This window comes from Scyliorhinus canicula, chromosome 2, assembly GCF_902713615.1.
Source record: "Scyliorhinus canicula chromosome 2, sScyCan1.1, whole genome shotgun sequence".
NCBI lineage: Eukaryota > Metazoa > Chordata > Chondrichthyes > Carcharhiniformes > Scyliorhinidae > Scyliorhinus > Scyliorhinus canicula.
Genome location: NC_052147.1, coordinates 247,625,507 through 247,648,239, shown reverse-complemented (window position 1 = coordinate 247,648,239; position 22,733 = coordinate 247,625,507). Strand labels below are relative to the sequence as shown.

The following is a 22,733-nucleotide window of genomic DNA, read 5'->3' as shown; positions in this document are numbered from 1 at the left end:
CCACAATTCACTTTGTCTCCTTTCTGGAAGATGGTGACGACGACGGCAACCCTGAGGTCGGCAGGAATTTCTTCTCCATGTCAGATTTTCAGCAGTAGCTGATGGAGGTGACAGGTGACCTATTCTCCTCCAAGTTTGAAAATCTCCACTGGGATCCCGTCCACTCCTGCGGCCTTTCCATTCTTCATGTATTAATGGCAGCTTCAACTTTGTTCACTCTTCCTGGGAGTCCAAGGTTATCTTTGATGGGGAGTTGGGGTATCAAACATGTCCTCGTCTGTGGTTGTGTCATGGTTTAGGAGTTCTTTGAAGTGTTCTCTCCAGTTTCTCTAGAGGCTGCATGGTGGCACAGTGGTAAGCACTGATACCTCACAGGGACCCGGGTTCAATTCCAGCCTCGAGTGATTACCTGCGTGGAATTTGTATGTTCTTCCATGTCTGTATGGGTTTCCTCCGGGTGGTCTGGTTTTCTCCCACAGTCCAAACATGCGCAGGTTAGGTGGACTGGCCATGATAAATTGCCCCTTAGTCTGAAGGTTAGGTGGGGTTACAGGGATAGGACAGGTGGTAGGCCTAGGGTCAATGCAGACTCGATGGGTCATTCTATGACTTTCCAAGAGGGTTCTTTCCTTTCTCCGCACTTGTTTGAGGCCTAAGGTATTGGGTCCATACATTGTCTTGGTGGCACTGAAGAAGCCCCAGATGTAATATTTGTCAGCAAGGATAGATAGATAGATAGAACAGTACAGCACAGAACAGGCCCTTCGGCCCTCGATGTTGTGCCGAGCAATGATCACCCTACACAAACCCACCCTATACCCGTAACCCAACAACCCTCCCCTTAACCTTACTTTTTAGGACACCACGGGCAATTTAGCATGGCCAATCCACCTAACCCGCACATCTTTGGACTGTGGGAGGAAACCGGAGCACCCGGAGGAAACCCACGCACACACGGGGAGGATGTGCAGACTCCGCACAGACAGTGACCCAGCCGGGAATCGAACCTGGGACCCTGGAGCTGTGAAGCATTTATGCTAACCAGCATGCTACCGTGCTGCTACTTAGCTTTTTCAGCTTACCATTGGTTCTTGATTTCCCAGTTCCTCTTTGTACCTCCACCTTGGCTAATTGATGAGCTCTCCTCTTTGCCTTGCTGGTTATTTCATTTTTCCAGGCGTAGAGTGCTTTCCTCTTCTTTTCGATGAGGCCCTCAATGGCGCAGTCGTTCTTGTCAAATCAGTCTTAGTGTTTCCTGGTCTTATAGCCGCTGCTTTCTTCACAGCTTGAAACAATGGTTGTCTTCAGCCCTTTCCAGTTTTCCTTCACACCATTAGAATGGACACTTTGGAAATTTCTGAGAGGACAGTTTTGGAAGTTCACTAGCATGCTTGGCTCTTGAAGCCACTCAACATCGATCGTTCTTTGAGTTGTTTCTTCATCTTCCGCTGCTTCTGGTGGAGTTTGAAGAGCAGATGAGTCAGTAGTCTGTCCAGCAGTCATCTGCATTGATCATCACTTTGGTGATGGGGGCAACCTCTTATTCTCAGGATCAGACGATGACGATGTTGATCATGTGCCAGTGCTTTGATTGTGGATATCTCAAGGAAGTCTTAAAATTGTCTTTTTGGCACATCAGTGTGTTAGTGATAATACACTGGTCTTCCATGATTTGAGAAGGAGAACCCCATTGGAGTTGTAATTTCCAACTTCTTCCTTTCCGATGGTTCATTTCCAAATTTGGGAGTCCTTTCTAATGCTGGCATTGAAGTCCCCAAGGAGGGTGATCTTATCTTACTTAGGAATGTTGGAAAATATGGTGTCCAGGGAGGAATAGATGCCTTCTTTAGACTCAGTAAGAAGTCTTACAACACCAGGTTAAAGTCCAACAGGTTTGTTTCAAACACGAGCTTTCGGAGCACGGCTCCTTCTTCAGGTGAATGGAAAGGCTTATTCCAGAAATGTTTATATAGACACAGTCAGAGATGCCCCGGAATGCGAGCACCTGCAGGCAATCAAATCATCAAAGATGCAGAGAGAGAGGTAACTCCAGGTTAAAGAGGTGTGAATTGTCCCAAGCCAGTTCAGTCGGTAGGCCTCTGCAAGTCCAGGCTTGTTGGTGGGGGCCGAATGTAATGCGACATGAATCCCAGATCCCGGTTGAGTCCGCATTCATGCGTGCGGAACTTAGCTATAAGTTTTTGCTCAGCAATTTTGCGTTGTCGCGTCTCCTGAAGGCCTCCTTGTAGAATGCTGACCCGGAGATCAGAGGCTGAATGTCCTTGACTGCTGAAGTGTTCCCCAACTGGAAGGGAACAGTCCTGCCTGTTGATAGTCGCACGATGCCCGTTTATTCGTTGTCGCAGTGTCTGCATGGTCTCGCCAATGTACCACGCTTCGGGACATCCTTTCCTGCAGCGTATGAGGTAGACTACATTGGTCGAGTCGCACGAGTATGCGCCGCGTACCTGGTGGGTGGTGTTTCCACGTGTAATGGTGGTGTCCATGTCGATGATCTGGCATGTCTTGCAGAGATTACCCTGGCAGGGTTTTGTGGTGTTGTGGTTGCTGTTCTGAAGGCTGGGTAATTTGCTGCAAACAATGGTTTGTTTGAGGTTGCGCGGTTGTTTGAAGGCCAGTAGTGGGGGTGTGGGGATGACCTTGGCAAGATGTCCATCCTCGCTGATGATGTGTTGGAGGCTGCGAAGAAGATGTCGTAGTTTCTCCGCCCCAGGAAAGTACTGGACGACGAAGGGTACTCTGTCAGTGGTGTCCCGTGTTTGTCTTCTGAGGAGGTCGGTGCGGTTTTTTGCTGTGGCGCGGTGGAACTGTCGATCAATGAGTCGAGCGCCATATCCCGTTCGTACGAGGGCATCTTTTAGCATCTGTAGGTGTCTGTTGCGCTCCTCCTTGTCTGAGCAGATCCTGTGTATACGGAGGGCTTGTCCATAGGGGATGGCTTCTTTAATGTGTTTCGGGTGCAAGCTGGAGAAGTGGAGCATCGTGAGATTATCTGTGGGCTTGCGGTAAAGCGAGGTGCTGAGGTGACCGTCCTTGATGGAGACGAGTGTGTCCAAGAATGGAACTGAATTTGGAGAATAGTCCATGGTGAGTTTGATGGTGGGATGGAACTTATTGATGTCATCGTGTAGTCGTTTCAGTGATGTCTCGCCGTGGGTCCAAAGGAAAAAAATGTCATCGATGTATCTGGTGTATAGCATCGGTTGAAAGTCCTGTGTGGTGAGGAAGTCCTGTTCAAACTTGTGCATGAAGATGTTGGCATATTGAGGTGCAAATTTGGTCCCCATGGCTGTTCCGTGCGTCTGGATGAAGAATTTGTTGTCGAAGGTGAAGACGTTGTGGTCTAGAATGAAACGGATGAGTTGCAGAATTGCGTCTGGAGATTGGCAGTTGTCGGTGTTGAGGACTGAGGCTGTTGCAGCAATGCCGTCGTCATGGGGGATGCTGGTGTAGAGTGCCGAGACATCCATTGTGACGAGGAATGTTCCTGGTTCAACTGGTCCATGGGTGCTGAGTTTCTGTAGGAAGTCCGTCGTGTCGCGACAGAAGCTGGGTGTACCTTGTACGATGGGTTTCAAGATGCCCTCGATGTGGCCAGAGAGGTTCTCACACAGGGTCCCATTGCCTGAAACGATAGGACGGCCTGGTGTGTTGGCCTTGTGTATTTTCGGGAGGCAGTAGAGATCTCCAATGCGGGGATTACGTGGGATGAGAGCACGTAGGGTGTTCTGAAGGTCTGGATCTAAGGTCTTGATCAGTCTGCTGAGTTGGCGGATGTGTTCCTTGGTTGGATCTGCGGGTAACTGCCTGTAGTGTTCCTGGTTGTCGAGTTGTCGGTATACTTCTTTGCAGTAGTCTGTTCTGTTCAGTATGACGGTGGCCCCTCCTTTGTCTGCTGGTTTGATGACGATGTTGCGGTTGGTCTTGAGAGTGCGGATGGCGTTGCGTTGTGCTTGGGTGACGTTTGAGGCTGCCTTGTGATTGCGAGTGATGAATCTGGCATTGACACGACTTCTGACGGCTTGAGCATACATGTCGAGTCTAGGGCAGCGGCCTTCCGGAGGGGTCCAATTTGACTCTTTCCTTTTCGGTTGCTGCACTGCAGATCTCGCGGTCTGCTGTTCCGGTTCATTGGTCGTGTCCCTGGGTTCGCTGTCGGCCTCTTGGGGTCTGTGGAAGAATTCCCGGAGCCTCATTCGCCTGATGAATTCCTCCGTATCTGCCGCGAGACTGATGGGGTCCATTTTGGTGGTGGTGCAGAAATTGAGCCCTCTGCTGAGGACTTCGATTTCGTCTGGTTGAAGGGTGTAGTCTGACAAGTTGACAATGGATTTCCCTGTATTGTTTTCGACTGTTGTACCGGGAGAAGCTTGATTGCTGCTGGTGGTGATGCCAAGTTTCTCAAGCTTCCTGTTCTTGGTGTGCATGTAGGTGGCATAGTATTGCTGTCTCATCTGTTTGGCGGTGTTCCGCAGCTGGTCTGCTGTGTCCTGAGCGCAAGTTGAGAATATGGCCTCTCTCTTGGTTTCCAGGTTGCGTCGACTGCTGTAGAGTTGGTGTACGAGGTGTTTGAGGAGTGTGACAGAGGTGCGGTGGCAGAGTCTTTCAGCGTAGTCTGTGTTGTAAGTCGACTTGAGTGGGTTTTTGATCTGTAGTCCTTTCGGGATCTTGTCTGCTTTTTTGCATCTTTGTAGAAACTGAATGTCAGTGTCTATATGCGCGATCTTCCTGGAGATCCTCTCCACTTTGAGCCGGCAGTTTGCGGTGTCAATGGTAGCCATGATGTGGAGATGCCGGCGTTGGACTGGGGTGAGCACAGTAAGAAGTCTTACAACACCAGGTTAAAGGTTTAATTTTCTTTAACCTGGTGTTGTAAGACTTCTTACTGTGCTCACCCCAGTCCAACGCCGGCATCTCCACATCATGGCTACCATTCTTTAGACTCATCATTGGCATAAAGGGGTAGAGAGTAGGCGCTCATGCCTGTTGTCTGCTGTTTCTTGGCAAGTTCTTGGCAAGATGGAGGATCATGATGTGCTCGCTGATGCCGAGTTTGTTCTTGATGGCAAAACCAATGCCATGCATCCTGCGTTTTCCTCTCCCTTCACTGACTTTGCAGGTCTTTTTCAGAACAGCGACACCAATGTTGAAGTGCCTGAGTGCACGAGCAACAAGGGCACAGTTCTCTGTTCTGGTCATTGGTTTAGCTCATTATCCAGGTTCATACATTCCAGGTTCCAAAATTCAGTTCAGCTTTAATTTTCTGACCACAGGTAGATGAGCCTGCTGGATCCGGTTCAGGATGGAACAGACCATTTTTAGGGCAGCTCTTCGAACTGTTTCCCCATGCAGGATGAGCAGATTGGATCCTGAAGCGGGCTGCTCACTCGTGAAGAAGGCTGCCAAAATGCTCTCCTGTTCCTATTCCAAGAGCCAGACGACTGAACAAGAGATGGACATCACAACCTCATACATTCACATTTAATCTACGTGATTCATACCTACAAAATCTAAATAAAAACCTGCCAATAGGTTGGATTTATTAAGAGTGTTGGTGTTTGAACTAGTGGACAAGCAAATGAGGGCACATTACTTTCTAATGAAGGGCAAGCAACCATTTATTCATTTCTCCAGAGACAGGTCCTTCTTCGGTTCATGCAGTCTTGGAGACAGGAATGCACAGAAGAAAGCCTGCTCCCTGCCTGTACACAAAACTAATCTTCATCAACAATCGGGAGCCATTTGGTGTTTCCATTTTCACTTCTTCTTCAGAGAATTGTGTAGTCCCTCCCAGTGCAACCCTCCAGCATGACTGAGGTGTAAAGCTCTGTGAAATGTGGCACAGATCTGTGCTGCTGGATGTTGATGCTCTATCAGATAGCAACTGCTAACAAATACATCCATTTTAAAAAGTTTTCCCTGCCCACATTCAGTCTACATTGCTCATCCTGGAATACTCCAAGAAAATGATAAGCTCTTTTAATTACCAACTTTGTACCTGTCATTCTCTAGTCCTGTCGAAGCACAGTGTCAAAATGAGTATTTCCTTAAAAATCCGACATATTAACATTCGATTTTTCTACCAACTTCATGCTTGTGCACATAGGATACCGGTCAAACTTAATTTATGGAAGTGTATGCATTACCTGCTGAAAGATTCATAGCAACAGGAAAACATAAGAAAGGACACATCAGCATATTAAAAGTTGCTGGGTGAAAACTTTATAAGTCCATAAGATGTACGATATAGAGGCAGAATTAGACCATTTGACACATTGAGTGGATCGATCGTGGCTGATTTCATCCTGGCCTTAACTCCACTGTCCTGGCCGTTGTCCATAACCCTTCAACCCATTGCCAATTAATAATCTGTGTAACTTCTCCTTAAATTTACTCACTGTCTCAGCATCCACTGGACTCTGGGGTAGGGAATTCCACCAATTCACAACCCTTTGGGAGAAGTTGTATCTCCTCAAAACTGCATCTACATTATTCATACCTTTACCATACCTCATTCTTCTAAACTTGAGAGATTATAAGCATAAACTGTTCAATCTCTCTTCATACAACAAACCCCTCGGGCGGTATTCTCCGCTCCCGATAAAAATCGGGATGGTCGGCGTGAAATCGGCCGAGCTTCACGACGGCCCGATGCGGCTCCGCTCCCGAGCTATTCACGCCCCGGAAATGGGCTAGGAGCGGGGCCGCGGGTGTCACGCGTCAAATGACGCGAAAAGGCTGTGACTCCCGAATGACGCCGCTCCGCGTCATAAAAAGGCGCGAGCGGCCCCCCTCTCCCTCCCTCCCCCCTTCTCCTTCTCCCCCCCACCCCCCTTCCCCCCACTCCCTCTCCCTCTCTCTCTCCCTCCCTCTCTCTCCCCCTCTCCCTCCCTCCCTCCTTCTCCTTCTCCCCCCCTTCTCCTTCTCCCTCCTTCCCCCACTCCCTCTCCCTCTCTCTCTCTCTCTCCCTCCCTCTCTCTCCCCCTCTCCCTCCCTCCCCCTTCTCCTTCTCCCCCCTTCTCCTTCTCCCCCCACCCCCTCCCCCCCCACTCCCTCTCCCTCTGTCTCTCTCTCCCCCTCTCCCTCCCTCCCCCTTCTCCTTCTCCCCCCCACCCCCCTCCCCCCCACTCCCTCTCCCTCTGTCTCTCTCTCCCTCCCTCTCTCTCCCCCTCTCCCTCCCTCTCCCCCTCTCCCTCCCTCCCCCCTTCTCCTTCTCCCCCCCTTCTCCTTCTCCCCCCCACCCATCTTCCCCACCCCCAAGAATTTAATCTTGTCAGGTTCAATCCTTTGCTTCCTTCATCACTTTAATTTTCCAAAATGATTCAAAAATGATTCAAAAATTGTTGGTTTTATGCTTTATGGTAGCATACATGTTGACGAAGTAGAATCAATGTATTCATATCTAAAATGTGTTCCAGTTGCTGTGTTATGTGTTCATTGTAGCACGTCATTCTGCATTTTGACATGCATGAAAAAGAGGAAAGTTCAAAAAATGAGGTTATATCTCTTGGCAACTGTGTTGTGACAAAGATGAAAGAGCTTTTCTGCTTTGAAGATGCTCCATATTAAGACCCAGTCAATTAATTTCTGTTGAATGTTTTCCTGAAAAAATGTTCATATTTAAATTTACTCCCTGTCTCTGCATTTCCTCTATATTTCCATTAATTATTTTCCCCTGAATGTGCCGTAGAATGCCCTGAGGGCAATGAGAAACAGCGAGTATATTCGAGTAATCAAGTCTCAAGTTGCTAAAAAAGAATTGATGGGATTTTCAGCAGAAGCCAGGCTGAAGTAGGGAGACCATCGGTTGGATTGAGGCCTCCCACCACAATGATGGATAACAATGTCAATCGGGTTATTTTTAATTACAGTGGTCACCTTATTGTTCCTGATTGACTGGAGGCAGGTTATGAGGACTTTAAACTCCCAAGTACAAATGACATGGATAAGAATTTCAGCAGCAGTTCAGGCTGAAGCAGGCAGGCAGTAGGCCGGATTGAGGCCTCCCCGCACCTACCAACGGGTCCAGACGCCGTTGGGACTGGCACGGGTCTGCAGCGGTTGGATGATCCCAGTTACGTGGCGGCAAGCTCATGAATCTGAGCGACGCATCATGTGGCCGGGGGCAGCTCTGACATCAGGAAGCCTGCCTCACCTGATGGCCATTCTGGAACAGCCTGTACTGAGTAAGAGTTGGAAATAGTCTTGCAGGCTTTGTAAGAAAGTTTTGCAGTTTATCTTCCAGCATCTCAGTTTCTGTTACTCCAGCACAAAAAGACATCACAAAACCCAGGGTGAAGATTCCTCTGCTGTCCCACAAGATCATTCGATGGCACCAACAGGTTCAAATGAGTTCTGAGATGTCACAGTCCAGTCAACACATCCCCTCCAGTGCTTGAGGATGAAGAACAACAAGGTGTATCATTCCCATGCGACACAGTCCCAAATAGAGTGTACATGAGCAGAAAGACTGATGCAACTTTCAATTAATCACTCTATTTTACCTTGCAGCATCAGCTTGTTCTGTTTTTGTAACTTATGGAAACATTTCTTTGAAAAGGTTTAATCCAGTTTTGTAACTTGGTGACTGATGCATTTCTATAAAATGAATTGTTCTGATTCTAAACTAGCCTTCTGCTTTTTATTTAGGCTTCACCACTGTCCCACAGAACACAATGACTTGTGCAAATAAACCGTGCTTCCCAGGAGTTCAGTGTTTCGATCGGAAGCCACCTTACGTTGGTTTTGCTTGTGGTCGCTGTCCTGCAGGATTCTTTGGCACTGGGCGAACATGTATGAAGATCCCCCGGCATGGTGAGTTTGACTTTAGCTCTGTAAACCCACTAGTACATGAGAGTTGAATGCATAGAATTGTCGATCAATTGAAGTACAGAAGGAGGGCATTTGGCCCGTCACATTCATGCCAGCTTTCTGCAGGACTAACTCAGCTCGCCCCGCTCTCCTGTCCTTGCTTCATAACCCTGCAGTTTTATCTTCTCCAGTTGTCTCGAATTTCCTTTTGAAAACCTCGATTGAGTCTCTCCTCAGCAGTACCATTGTAGTCATGTCGCCAGTGGTTCTTGTACCATTCACCTTAAATTCATGTCTTCTGATTCTCGAACCGCCTGCCAGTTGTAACAGTTTCTCCCTGTCCACTCTGTCCAGACCCCTCATGATATTCAATATCTCCATTTAATCTCTCTCCTCACAAATTTCTCTCGAAATCTAAAAGCAATTGTCCTTGATTCAGGGGTACATTTTCTGGTCCCATAAATGGTCACGGGCAGGACATAACTTGTGGTGAACCATTTAAAGGTCCATTGACCTCAGAGCCGGCGTGACCGGAAAATCCTGCCCATGATATTATGGCTTTTATAATTAATTCTTTTTTTATAATTTGCCATCCTAACCTAATGTTAATTTGTTTCCATTAAGGTGCTATTAAAATAAAGCTCCTTGTTTTCATGCTTTCAGAAAAGGGATGAAATTATTTGACAAGTTTTATGTAAAAATGAGAGAACATTTTGAATGAATGGGATCTGACAAGCGCAGTTTAATGGAAATGAAACAGAGTCCCATTTGGGCTTGTTTAGTGGGGTGTTTCCTGGCACTTGAAGCACCGGGAAGACCCCACTATTAAACGGGATTCTCCCCCCCCCCCCCCCCAACGTCCCAACCTACCAATTAGGGGGTCATCAAACCCCAGAACAACACCTCATAAGGGCAGGGCGCCCCCGGGCCTGATCACTAGCACGGGCAAGATGCCACCTAGGTGACATGCTACTATCAGCCTAAGTGGCATTGGGAGTGCAGAGTACCTGCCCAGAACCTGACCACTCAGGGGTCCCAGATTGCTTGGGAGACATTCCAAAGAGCTGGTACATCTGATCCACGTTTGTGGAAACCAGTGCTAAACATTGCCTGTTCTGGGTTTCAGAGGCGAGGATGTAAGATGCAACGCCTTGGGTAACTCCAATGCAAACATATTCAAGTGAGATGAACTACTCATATGCAAACCTGGATCACACCCATTTCAGGCGAGGTCCAGATTGCAACACCTGGCAAGATCTGGTTATATCTCGCAAGGTGTAACATGCATCATAAATCTTGTGTGAGGCCTCTCGCGAAACTTATCGGCCTTTTCTCATCCCGAAACAAGTGTGATGAGGCCCTTAGATTGTGCTCCACATCTCTAACCCAGCATCTTTCTTAGTGAAAAAAGGGATAGTTTTTTAAAAAGTAGGAACAGCACGGCTGGGATTCCCCGACCCTGCATCGCACCGCCACTCCGACGCCTCACCCCAATACTCCGACCCCCGAAAAAGCCCGCCGATGGAAATTGCGCCTCGCAGAATCACGAGAATCAGCGCGACGTGCTGGTCCCTGGGCCTACTTCAAAGCTCCAGCCCAAATAGGCCAAAGTCCCGCCGACGTAAATCAAAGTACCTTTGTAACGGCGTCAACCAGTCGTGCTGGCTGACGCCAACGAATGTGGAGGTAGGGGTCGGAGCGGGGCGGCCGCCACAGAGGAGACGGCACGGCCATGTCTGGCGGGGGGCGGGTCGCGGTTGTCGGTGGCGGATGCCCCCCAGGGCCGGGGGTGCATGGTCGTGTCGGGGTCGGTGCCGGGGGTGGGGGGGAGGGGAGTGCTAGGCTGCGGATCGGGGGTGCCGTGCTGGGGAGTGCCGGGGAGGGGATTGGGGTGCCGGGCTGAGGATCGGGAGTGCCGGGCTGGGGAACACCTGATGTACCGGGACAACTGTGTGGTGCTCACCAGTGAGTGTACCATAAGCCTCATTGCTAAAGTGACCAACTGAGGTGAGTGTCTCTGCGATGGTGGAGGGTTTAGGAGATAGCAGTGGCGTTATGTCGAGGTCCTCATCGGACCCGAAGTCCGGGCTTCCCTGGGGTGGTGTGTCCTGTCCATCCTTCCCCTGTGTTTGGGTGTCCAGTCCATCCATCCCCTATCTCTCGGTGTCCCAGGACACCGTGTCCTGTCTCTCGGTGTCCTGGGTGGATGTGTCCTGTGTCTCGGTGTCCTGGGTGGATGTGTCCTGTGTCTCGGTGTCCTGGGTGGATGTGTCCTATGTGTCGTGGTGTTCTGGGTCGACTGGGACGAGGTGCTGTTGGTGTGGCTGCCCTCCCCGTCGCTGGATGTGGCCCTACGGCATCGCCGCACTGGCACTAGATGGGGGCTGTGTACACCTAATGGTGCGGATCTATCCCTGGCTAATGGGCGCCAAGGAACTGGGTGGGGGCGGCGTACACCTGAAGGCCCGGATCGGTCCCTGGCATGTGGTCACCCTGAAACGTCCTGGGGGCGGTCGGTATCCGCAGGGATGAGTGGATCGCCGTGTGGTCCTGCAATACACAATACAGCATGCATGGTTAGGTATGCAGATGGGGGGGGAAGGGGGGAATGGGGGGAAGGGAGGATGAGGGGTGGTGGAAGGGGGAGGGGGCAGGCAGTGGTGGGGGGTCTCACTTGGTGGTGTACCCCCGATCTTTGCATCCGCAACCGCCCAGTACACGGCTCCGCTTGCAAGGTCCAGGACCTTCTCTTCATGAACAGTGAGGGGGCGCATTTCAGGTGGACCCCCTGAAGTCCTGTCACGCTCCCGGTTGTATGGGCGCACTTCTCCTGCAAGGGGGGAAGAGGGGAGACAGAGATAAAGATCAACAGTGTCAGGCAGACATATACTTGCAGACCAGCCGTTGTGTGTATGTTGGCACAGGTTCACAGCCCATCCTGCCAATGCAGCCTGCATGGGTGGGTGCAAGCCATGTCGGTCTCAGCTAGGGCTGTGCCGCCTATCCTGGGGGGGAGGGGGGGCGGCGGGGGGTGGGAGTGCCACATGTGTGTGGGGTTGGTGCCATGGGCACAGTGGGGGGGTACCTCACTCTGGCTATGTCATTGACCTTCTTGTGGCACTGGCTGGCTGTTACAACCACAGCCCTGACGGCCTCTGCCACCTCCCTCCGCTGGTGTTTGGTGCGACCCTGCGGCCGTGTCCGGGGCACAGGGCCTTGTCACTGCAGTCGTTTTGGAACAGTGGTGTTCTACAGGACATGGCCAAAGATCTGAAAGTGTACTTGGAAGAACAAAATCTCAGAAGGTGAGATCGAAACCCTGGAGGTGGATCCTTGTTGAAGCTGCCTGAGTAGGAACAACGTTTGAATTTCAAGGCAATTGTGGATATCCAAAATCCTTGTGAGAAGGACAAAGGGTGGGATTTTTCAGCCCCACCCAGGTGCAAGGTTCATTCAGTTCCGCCAAATTGGTAGGGCTGGTAAATCCCACAAAAGTGCCTGTGAGACTGGTTGGCTGACAATAAATTGAAAAATCCATGAAATCTGCTTTGGTTATGTCTGTCATTTATTGTGGTGTGTACGACCACAGTTCACCTGTTAATTCATATATACCCCATACTTAGCCTGTATATTGGACTTTAAGATAGATATTGTAAATTCTTTCTGAATTCGTATGTATTTGTAAAGATATTCAGCGGAATTCTCCTTTGGCGGGATTCTCCCCTCCGTACGGCAGCGCACCCAGGTTTCCCGACAGTGTAAGGTGGCCACAATGGGAAATCCAATTGGCTGGCTGCCGGAATGCGAATATCCCTACTGGAGAGGGTGCGCTGTGCAGGGAAACACGGCTGGCTGACCGGAGCATTCCCCCATTGCTTGTGTAAGGAAATAGTGAATATTTGAATCATGTTCTTGTGTTTGTAGTGTGATCTTTCCAAAAAAATTTCTGGTGTAATATAGTTAATTTCTCCTGTTTAAGAAATATTTTATTCTTCATCATCATAATAAACGTGTCGCGTCTTTTCGTCCGACGTCATTTCGTCCAACGACACTTCGTCCACATCTTTTGGTCCAACGTCTTTTTGTCCGCCCGTCTTTTGGTCCAACGTCACTTCGTCCAATTAACCAATTGCAAATCAACTCCGTATTAAAGCATTTAATTGATAGAAAGCAGGCACAATACAGCAAGTGAATTTAATTGCTAAAATGCAAGTAATTGATGAAATTCAAGTAAAATACAAGCTTAAAAATGCAGTTAAAAAGTTAAAAAATCTAAAAATGCAGTTAAAAAGATCTAAAAGTTTACTACTGATGAATTCCCGAAATTACTTAAAATTGATGTAAATTGTGAGCAACATTCCTCAAGAAATCAATTTTCGCTGTGGGATCATATTCAACGACCAATCTTTTGAGGCGTTCAGTTATTTTCTTATATCGCGTACATGAAGTCGCCTGATCCCCCCGAAGAATTTGAGCCTTTTTGCCTATTATTAACCCTTCCTCTTCCTTCAGAGTTTTGATTAACCTCCAGATATTCAAATGAGCTCCACCCGCCGAACGCTTTATCGCAGAATGAAACCCCTCAGCAGCATTATTTGTTCTCGGTAGATCTTGTAGAACACGCTGATTAACATTCCATACAGCTGTCGGGAACGTAGGTGTTTCTCTCCTTCGTCTGGCACCACGTCCTCTCACAATGCCTATGCAAGTCAAGTCGAAGTAAACGATGAATTCAGCAGGTATTTCTTCATCGTCTATCAAATCTTCATAAGCCTCTTCGACATCTTCAACGGGGAGGAAAGCTAATGCTGAAAAACATCGAATTTTAAGACAGAATTCAGATTCTGTGTTGTATTTTTCTTTGAGGCCTAAATCGGTAATTTTTCGAAACACAGATTGGCTCAAATGAAACAAACATGCCACGACAGATGCATTAAGGAATGATGAATTAATTGCCTTGTGAACTGCAGCTTCGAAATCTGCCATGATATCAATCGGATCTGCATCAGGTTGCATAATTTTCAATTGGTCAAAGAATAATTCGTATGTCTGCTTCCTTTTATTCGGCAGTAATGCAAAGACCCGTGGTAGACTGCTACCTTTAACTTGTACATGAATGCAGAACAGTTGAAACCACTGTTGTGGCACAATCTTGAATGTTCCATCACATGCCCAATGACGATATGATGCTAAATCCTGAAGAGCACTTTCTGATGCGAATACTAGTAAGCGCTGTTGATCCTCGACGCCCGAATCGAACCTCAGAAACTGCTGGCCATTGTCAAGCTTGCAATATTTGTCAGGTATTTCAAAACCGTGTCTAGCCGCTGGATTAGCGGGAAATCCAGAATTTTTTTGTCGGCACCTTTGAATAGTCCTTGAGACGACGGGCAGCCTTGGGAGTTGAGAGCAGGTATTTTCTGATAGCTGCGTAAACTTGGCCGCTAGTATGCTACGCGAACTTGCTGCTATGTTTTCCACTGCTTCATGCTTTATTTCTGCAACTGCTTTTCTAGCATTTAACGAATCGACATCAGCTGGATGAAGGTGCTCATTAGAGAAATAAATAATTTTAGGCTCATTGTTTTCCGTGACCGTGTGAATCCGCACTGAACATAGCCTTCTTTTCTCACATCTCCAGTATTCTTTTCCTAGGTTTGCACTGCTCGAATGAAAATCGTAGATATAGTTATTTCCATCAGCCACCTTCCGTTTACTCTTCGTTGACACAATGAACTTTGCCATTTCGGGATGGGCGAATTCGGGATTAGGAAAGAGAAAGATAATATCTATCCTTTAACGAGGCTCGTTAAAGGGGAGAGAACGATAATAACTATCCTTTAACGAGGCTCGTTAAAGGAAAGAGGCCGGTAATAAAGATCCTTTATTGTATATTATGTGCATTAGAGAAGATTTCCATGTACAAAAGTTAAAGTGGAGTGGAGTGCTACTAAGCAAGTTACTAAAAGTCAAGTTACAAAAAGTCTTTGACAAAAAAAATCATCCAGCAAAAACACGTAAAAAGTCACAAAAAATCTTTGACGAAAAAATCACCGGACAAAATGACGTTGGACCAAAAGACGGGCGGACAAAAAGACGTTGGACGAAAAGACGTGGACGAAGTGTCGTTGGACGAAATGACGTCGGACGAAAAGACATAGCACCATAATAAAATGCATTATCAGACTCCTGTGAATTTGTTCAGTAACCTCGACACCATCCAGGACAAAGCAGTCTGCCTGCTTGCTGCTGATTCCACAAACATTCACTCCCTCCACCACCGATGAACAGGGTCGTGCTACGCTTCCTGAAGTCGATGATCGGTACCTTGGTCTTGCCAACATTTAAAGAGAGGTTGTTTTCGGTACACCATGCAAGCAAGTGATCTATCTCCCTTCTGTAGTCTGATTCATCGTTTTTTGAGATACAACCCACCACAGGCGTATCATCTGCAAATGTATCGATCGAATTGCAGTTAAATCCCCCAGCCTACACCTCTGACTATCCAACTAAACCAACCATGCAACTAGCAACCCAGCCCATCTAACCATTTACCCATCTCACCCACCAACCCACGTACGTCTCACCCACCTTTCCACCTACCCACCTCCCCTACCTCACCACTTATCCAATGCACCTACAAACCACTCCGCCACCGACCTATACATTCACTCATTTGCTCACCCATTCACCCACTCATCCATTCATTCATGAACATTCATGAAAAATGGACCTTTAAAGTTACCAGACAGGATGCAGTATCTAGTGTCCTAAAAAGTGTCTGTGTCCTTCCTTACCCTGACTCTACTACGCTGCAGTGGAGCTCCCTGGGAAAACGCTACGCTATACATTTCTGCAACAGCCATTTTGCTTACACTATTGCCCCGTTGCTTGGAGGATTCCGGCCTATACTTCATCTGGACCCAAACCTATATCCCACCAATCCCTGCTGATTCATGAATCAATACTGTTCTTTTTTGTTTGAACAGTTTAGCAGTCATTATTCACTGTTAATCAATGTTAGTCTATTTCATATTGGCCTTTACTCTGAAAATCTAAATAGTAGCTTCTTTTGAGATAAATGAATCTAGTGTTGCAAAAGGTGTCCTAACACCCATCACCTACCTCTTCAAAGGCAACTAGGAATGGACATTAAACGGCTGGTTTGCCATTGAAACTTACATTACAAGAATAGGTTTTTAAAATCCTGTTGTTCAGGTAAAACAGAATCAGCAGCCAATCTGTCCGTGCTGGTAAGTACCCCTGAAGGCTCAACCACTAAATAGTAAAACATAAATAAAATACAAATGTACTTTAATAACAATAATAATAAATCACTTATTGTCACAAGTAGGCTTCAGTGAAGTTACTGTGAAAAGTCCCCAGTCACCACATTCCGGCGCCTGTTCGGAGAGGCCGGTATGGGAATTGAACCCGCGCTGGTTGCACAGAATATCTTTCATGGTCTGATAAACCTACATTCTAAAAACCACAATGCAGGTAGGGCTTTGAGTAACAGCAGCTTCACTACAACCCAATTTGAATCAAAATGGCTCAGCTGCAAGTCTGTGTAAACTTGGTACTCACTGGGCCCATTAAACCTCATCCAGAATAGATTGTTTGCAGATGTTTCCCATCTGTGTTTTTAATCCACTTACCGTAGTAATATGATGTATTTTTATTTCTGTATGTCACACATTCTTTTTGTTGTCACTCGCAAAATCCATTGTGGCGTGATGATTTACATTAACTGTCCTGTAATTTGCTTTGACTAATGTAAAAGCATAATAGGGAGCTCCGACTCGCAACTGCCCTCAATTGGGTTGAGTCAGACTGTAGTTGTAATTGTGAATGAAATTATTGTTTTGACAAAAAAAAATGAGAATGCCGATCTTTCTCCAATTTGTAATTCAAGGTTGATATCATTTGCTGAGAAAGCAGTCATTTCAAATCCACGCATTTTTGTCAGTGGATCATTCATCAACAATAGAAATCGCGAAAAGGGGAAATTGGAATTGGAACTAGTGCACTAGAGAATGTCTAGTTAAATGTTTATTAGAACATAGAACATACAGTGCAGAAGGAGGCCATTCAGCCCATCGTGTCTGCACCGACCCTCTTAAGTCCTCACTTCTACCATATCCCCGTAACCCAATAACTCCTAACCTTTTTTGGTCTCTAAGGGCAATTTATCAATGCCAATCCACCTAACCTGCACGTCTTTGGGCTGTGGGAGGAAACTCGAGCACCCGGAGGAAACCCACGCAGACACGGGGAGAACATGCAGATTCCACACAGACAGTGACACAGCAGGGAATCGAACCTGGGACCCTGGCGCTGTAAAGCCACAGTGCTAATCACCTGTGCTACTGTGGTGCCCATTCCTCAAGGTCAAACAGCACGACTATTCCTTTCATTCTTGTGTTGTCCGGTCACATGGCAAATTGATCCTCAACCAGCTGTGGCTCACTTGGTAGCATTCTGAGTCTTGACAACAGACTTGGGTGTGATTTAACAGGGGAATAAACAGTGTCCCATTATGGGGGTGTTTAGCCGGGTGCTTCTCAGCGCCAAGAACGGCCCTGCGATCAAACGGGATTCTTTGTTTGGCCTCGGTGAGGAGCGCCCCACCGTGACTGCACTTACCTTCATTTCCTTCATCAGCGGAGGAAAAGATTGGGGCGCCTCTTTTAAATGCCACCCCAATCTCCGAACCCCCCCCCCCCCCCCCCCCCACTGGACTATCCACCGATGCCTCTGGACCCCTCCCAATGCCCCAACTTACTTGGGTGATATCCTTTGCTGCTAGGGTGATAGCCCTTGCTGCCAGGGCCTTTGCCCTCGCTGCCAGGGCACTAGCTCTTACTGCCAGGACGCTACCCTTGCTGCCAGGGTTATTTTTTCTTTTTCACTGCAGCTATCCTGCTGCCTTTAGATTGTTTTACAATGTACAGTTGCTGTGAAGGGACTGTGGAAATAATTTCATACAAATTAACCATCTTTGGCAAAATATATGCAGCACAGCTGATGATGCATGCTTAACAATCATTTTTTATGAAAAAACTGAGGATTAAACATTCTGCTTTTGAAGAAAAATGAACAAACTATGTTTATTAAGTTCCGCCCTCCTGAAATTGCAGGAAGGTATGGCTGAGAAGGTATTGAATTAAGGTAATTTCATTAACTGTGATAATTAAAAACTCGCAGCCAGCCGCAACGCACTAATAGTAATCCTTTAATGCCTCTCAGGCAGCCAAGCCACTTAGCCAACATGAAATGCCAAAGTTTAACTCGGGTGGGGAGTGTTCCGTTTTCGAGAAAAAAAACAGGCTGTGCATTTGTGCTGGTAATGCTCCACTGTGCAAAACCTTGAAAATTTTGATAGAAAATGACAGCTGAACGTATGTAAAGAGGCAACAAACGTACCAATGTGGCTCCCCCCACCCCCCCCAAATGAACACAGTCAATTCCTGCCTTGAGCTCTGCAAAAGGATTTTTAAGAAAATAGAACCAAGGTAAGGCAAGAATATTACTGTGAAATATCTATGTCGCATGGACTTAAAATTTTAATTAAAAAATGCTGCTGATACAGGAAGTCATTTGAAAAATGAAAAAAATGATTATCACTTATTGTCACAAGTAGGCTTCAAATGAAGTTACTGTGAAAAGCCCCTAGTCACCACATTCCGGTCCCTGTTCGGAAAGGCTGGTATGGGAATTGAACCGTGCTGCTGACCTGCCTTGGTCTGCTTTAAAAGCCAGCGATTTAGCCCTGTGCTAAACCAGCCCCTGAAAATAGTAGACTAGATTATGTAGGTTACAGTGATGAAAAAGAGAATGAAATGAAAAATGAAATGAAAATCACTTATTGTCACGAGTAGGCTTCAAATGAAGTTACTGTGAAAAGCCCCTAGTCGCCACATTCCGGCGCCTATTCGGGGAGGCTGTTACGGGAATGGGAATGTACTGCTGAGGATACATTCTGAACTTATGGCTGACTCTGTTCCCCACGCTGTCACTCTTAAAAGGCAAAAGTCGAGAAAACAAAACACCTGACCAGTTTTCAATGCCAGATTTTATTAATTGAATGGAGATTTCACCTGATGCTATGGTAGATTTGAATCCATGACCCCAGAGCATTAGCCTGAGAGAAGTCGACCTCTAGGTCAGTAACATTGCCATTACGCCACCTTCTCCTCCTAAAGTTATGTATGATAATTAATTTTGTCAGAACTGAATCACAAACGACTATTGATTTGTTCCACGAAAGAGGGAGTAGCATCAAGCACAAGGCCATCGGTGCCATCAACTCCAAAGCAGGGAAACCAATCAGAATATGAAATCTTCAGAGCTGATCAAACCAGGGTTCATAACTGAGACATTGCCCACAGATTATTGTTTGGACACCCAGGGTCAAAGTGAGTTTATCTTGACCATACAATGCAGCAAACCTCATTTTAATGGCTTTCTCACGCCAACATTGGCAATTGCCAACCGGGTGCTGATAGTCATCTCGCATTTTCAATGCTTAACATTAAAAATGCTGAACTGTGAAGATAAACTCATTTATTGCATTCTCAAAGGGGGAAACATTAAATAAGATGATTTGGAAGGTACAATATATTTTGAACTTCTTTGTCTCTGTTCCTTTAGTTTCCCCACAGGTTGCATCACGATATCGTCACCACTGGTTTCCCACTTTGAGACCAAGCAACAGGCCAATTAGGCTGCAGCCAATGAGCCAGAAAACTACACCACGCCATGCTCCTGTGGCTAGCAGAGCGACAATGGATAAAGCGGTTACTAAAGCAAAACCACTTCCAGCTCCCAAATCAGATAGGCCATACACGACTTTGGGATTGTCTTCTTCCATTTGCACTTCATCACAGGACATTGCCACTGCTATCACAGGTACCGCTGCCCTTAACTCTGGAACCATAGCTCAGATTGCTGTTCAACCCAAAATTCTGCAAAAGACAACCATGTTTTGGAGACCTGCTGCCTCTGGACTGCGAGCTGTGACAGCGTCTCAAGCCATTTCCATCAGCCGCATCAGTAACGAGTTGGCTCCCACTGAGAAAAAGATGACCTGTGCTGACATGCCTTGCTTTAATGGAGTCCCCTGTGAGCCCACACAGTTTGGAAGTTTTAAATGTGGGCGATGTCCTTTTGGATACATTGGTGATGGTGTTACATGTAAAGGTAAATGCATTGACTGCAATTCACTGCAAATTGTTGAAGGGAATTCATAGAGACCACAACCATGATGTAAATATTGCTTTCCGTACAGCTAGTGTAAAGTCCACAAATGTGGTTTGGAAACTGTAGAAATAAGTGCTTACCCTCCATGATCTTGTACGACCATACCTCCGAGATAGACAGCTATTTGCTTCTATGTGAACATCCTGCTTCTTTAAAACTGGCAGATTGTTTATTCCCTGTTCACTCAGTTCCGTTGCCGGTAGTTTCTCCCTTGGCCACTGTGATCCCACCGTCTGGAGTTTCTTCCCTCTCTCAGCAGCTCAACTTCTCACTCCCCTCACAATTTTTCAAACATCCCCCAATGCCTTTCTCATTGAGCACGTTTTCCCCAATCCCAACTGTTCCTTTTCCCACTGACCCTTTCTGCTCAATGCCCACCAGCTTGTAAACTGTTGTGAGATGTGACTCGGAACATGAGAAATTGTTGCTCGATCTGCACCTTGATGTAAAGCCAAGAATATTTTTTTTAATAGTTTAGAATTAATGCAGAATGGATTACGCCATGGTCAATCTCAGTTTAGCGACTATGTCCCATCTACACCTGAAATTTCTGTCCACTATGATCTCTGGCCCATCCAAGTTTACTGTATGCATCTTTATCCTATCCCCCTTATTGTACCCTCTTCCACTTAATCCTTTTCAGCATTGTGCTTGCCTTTTCCGCACAAAAAAAGCCTGCTGAGTCACAGCTGGTTGCTTTCCTTCATTGTGCCACCTGCTATCAGTGACTATTCTGACTGATGTTATAGGAATAAGAATCATGCTTGATGTTTAAAAACAAAATGATGGGCCCAACTATCAACTGTGATGTTTATTAGCCATATGCAGGTACCCTTGTGGGAAGAACATGGAATGTGCAGCCCCCAACACATGCCGTTGCAAGCCTGGCTACACTGGGTATAACTGCCACATAGGTATGAACTCTGCGTAAAAAAGAACCTGTATAAAGCGTCCTTGTTTGAATTATGTAACTTTGCAATGTTCCGGCTTACCACTGAATGGCTGCGGAATATTTTATCCTGCAAACACTGATCGTAAGTTTGCTTGTCTTTATTAGCGATTTGCCGGCCTGACTGCAAAAACCGAGGAAAATGCATCAAACCAGATGTGTGTGAGTGTCCCCGCGGATACAATGGCCTGACCTGTGAAGATGGTAGGAGCAATTTGTTTGGTCTCCTGTCCACCTACCAGAAGTGATATATGTTGTGTGTCTGCCCACTTGTGCATCTGTCAGTGTTGCTGCGTGCTAATACAAAGATTGGGAGGATTCACAGAAACTCGAATTCCAAGCATTACTTTTACTTTTCCTGCGGATTTTGCTGCAGGTTTGTCATAGTTAATACCCACCAGCTATCCACCCGCAATCACACCAAACATCCCAACTCCCCAGCCCATATCCCCCTTTCTAACCAAGAACCATGGGTTCCCATTATATCTTTTAGAATTTAGAACAGTACAGCACAGAACAGGCCCTTCGGCCCTCGATGTTGTGCCGAGCAATGATCACCCTACTCAAACTCACGTATCCACCCTATACCCGTAACCCAACAACTCCCCCTTAACCTTACTTTTTAGGACACTACGGGCAATTTAGCATGGCCAATCCACCTAACCCGCACATCTTTGGACTGTGGGAGGAAACCGGAGCACCCGGAGGAAACCCACGCACACACGGGGAGGACGTGCAGACTCCACACAGACAGTGACCCAGCCGGGAATCGAACCTGGGACCCTGGAGCTGTGAAGCATTGATGCTAACCACTATGCTACCGTGCTGCCCCTTCTGCTTTGCAAGAATAGGAAGAAGCAGTCCAACATACCCCTACACGTTTTGATCATGAAACTTTAGATCCTGGATGATCGAGACTTACTTCTGCAGCTGTGGAGTAGCACTCTAACTAGATCCATACACTCATCATTGATTAAGCACACTATTTGCAGATTGAAGTTGTTCAGATTGACCTCAGATATTCTACCATACAGCCTGTTTGGGGTTCTGAGAATCTGATAATTGTTTGTTGTGTGCAACTATAATAAGATTGGGTGTGGTGAGGAGGTTGAGCGGTCAGTCTGAGATACGACAGCAGACTGAAGAAGATGCAGAGGACTAACCAATTACAAGAGATATTCATGCAATTTCTATGCGGAATATTTTATAACCTCCAAATCTGAAAGTCTCCCTTTCCCTCTTTCCCTACACTAATATTCCATCTGTTGCTTTCCTTTCTCCATAGTACACAATAACACATAAAGCTCCCAATCATGAAATCAACATCTGGATCTGCCCAAAAAAAAATACTTTTATCTTTATCGGATGGGCAATGAGGCGGGATTTTATGCCCTCCCCCAATGGCAGGGGGCATGTCGGGTGGCTAGCCCACCCAGCCTTGAGCTGACCCCTAGAATACTCTGGGTGAGCAGGTGCCGTGGATAATATGCTTCCCACGCCATAATACATAATGGTCGATAGAATCCCTACAGTGCAGAAGGAGGCCACCATTCGGCCCATCAAATCTGCACCAACTCTCTGAAAGGGTACCCTACTCAGGTCCACTCCCCCACCATATCCCTGTAACTATGTAATCCCACCTAACCTGCACATTTCTGGACACTAAGGGGTATTTTAACATGGCCAATCC

The 22,733-nt window shown here is 46.9% G+C and overlaps 1 protein-coding gene across 1 annotated transcript in view; it reads left to right on the top strand.

The window, feature by feature from the left end:
- Nucleotides 1–22,733, top strand: part of LOC119962093 (von Willebrand factor D and EGF domain-containing protein-like) — a 423,161-nt gene that overhangs the window by 365,427 nt on the left and 35,001 nt on the right. Inside the window, exons 20-23 of the mRNA XM_038789945.1 lie at nt 8,671–8,835; nt 19,486–20,034; nt 20,913–21,008; nt 21,152–21,247. Coding sequence (XP_038645873.1) covers nt 8,671–8,835; nt 19,486–20,034; nt 20,913–21,008; nt 21,152–21,247 — 906 coding nt within the window. The remainder of the gene's footprint in view (nt 1–8,670; nt 8,836–19,485; nt 20,035–20,912; nt 21,009–21,151; nt 21,248–22,733) is intronic.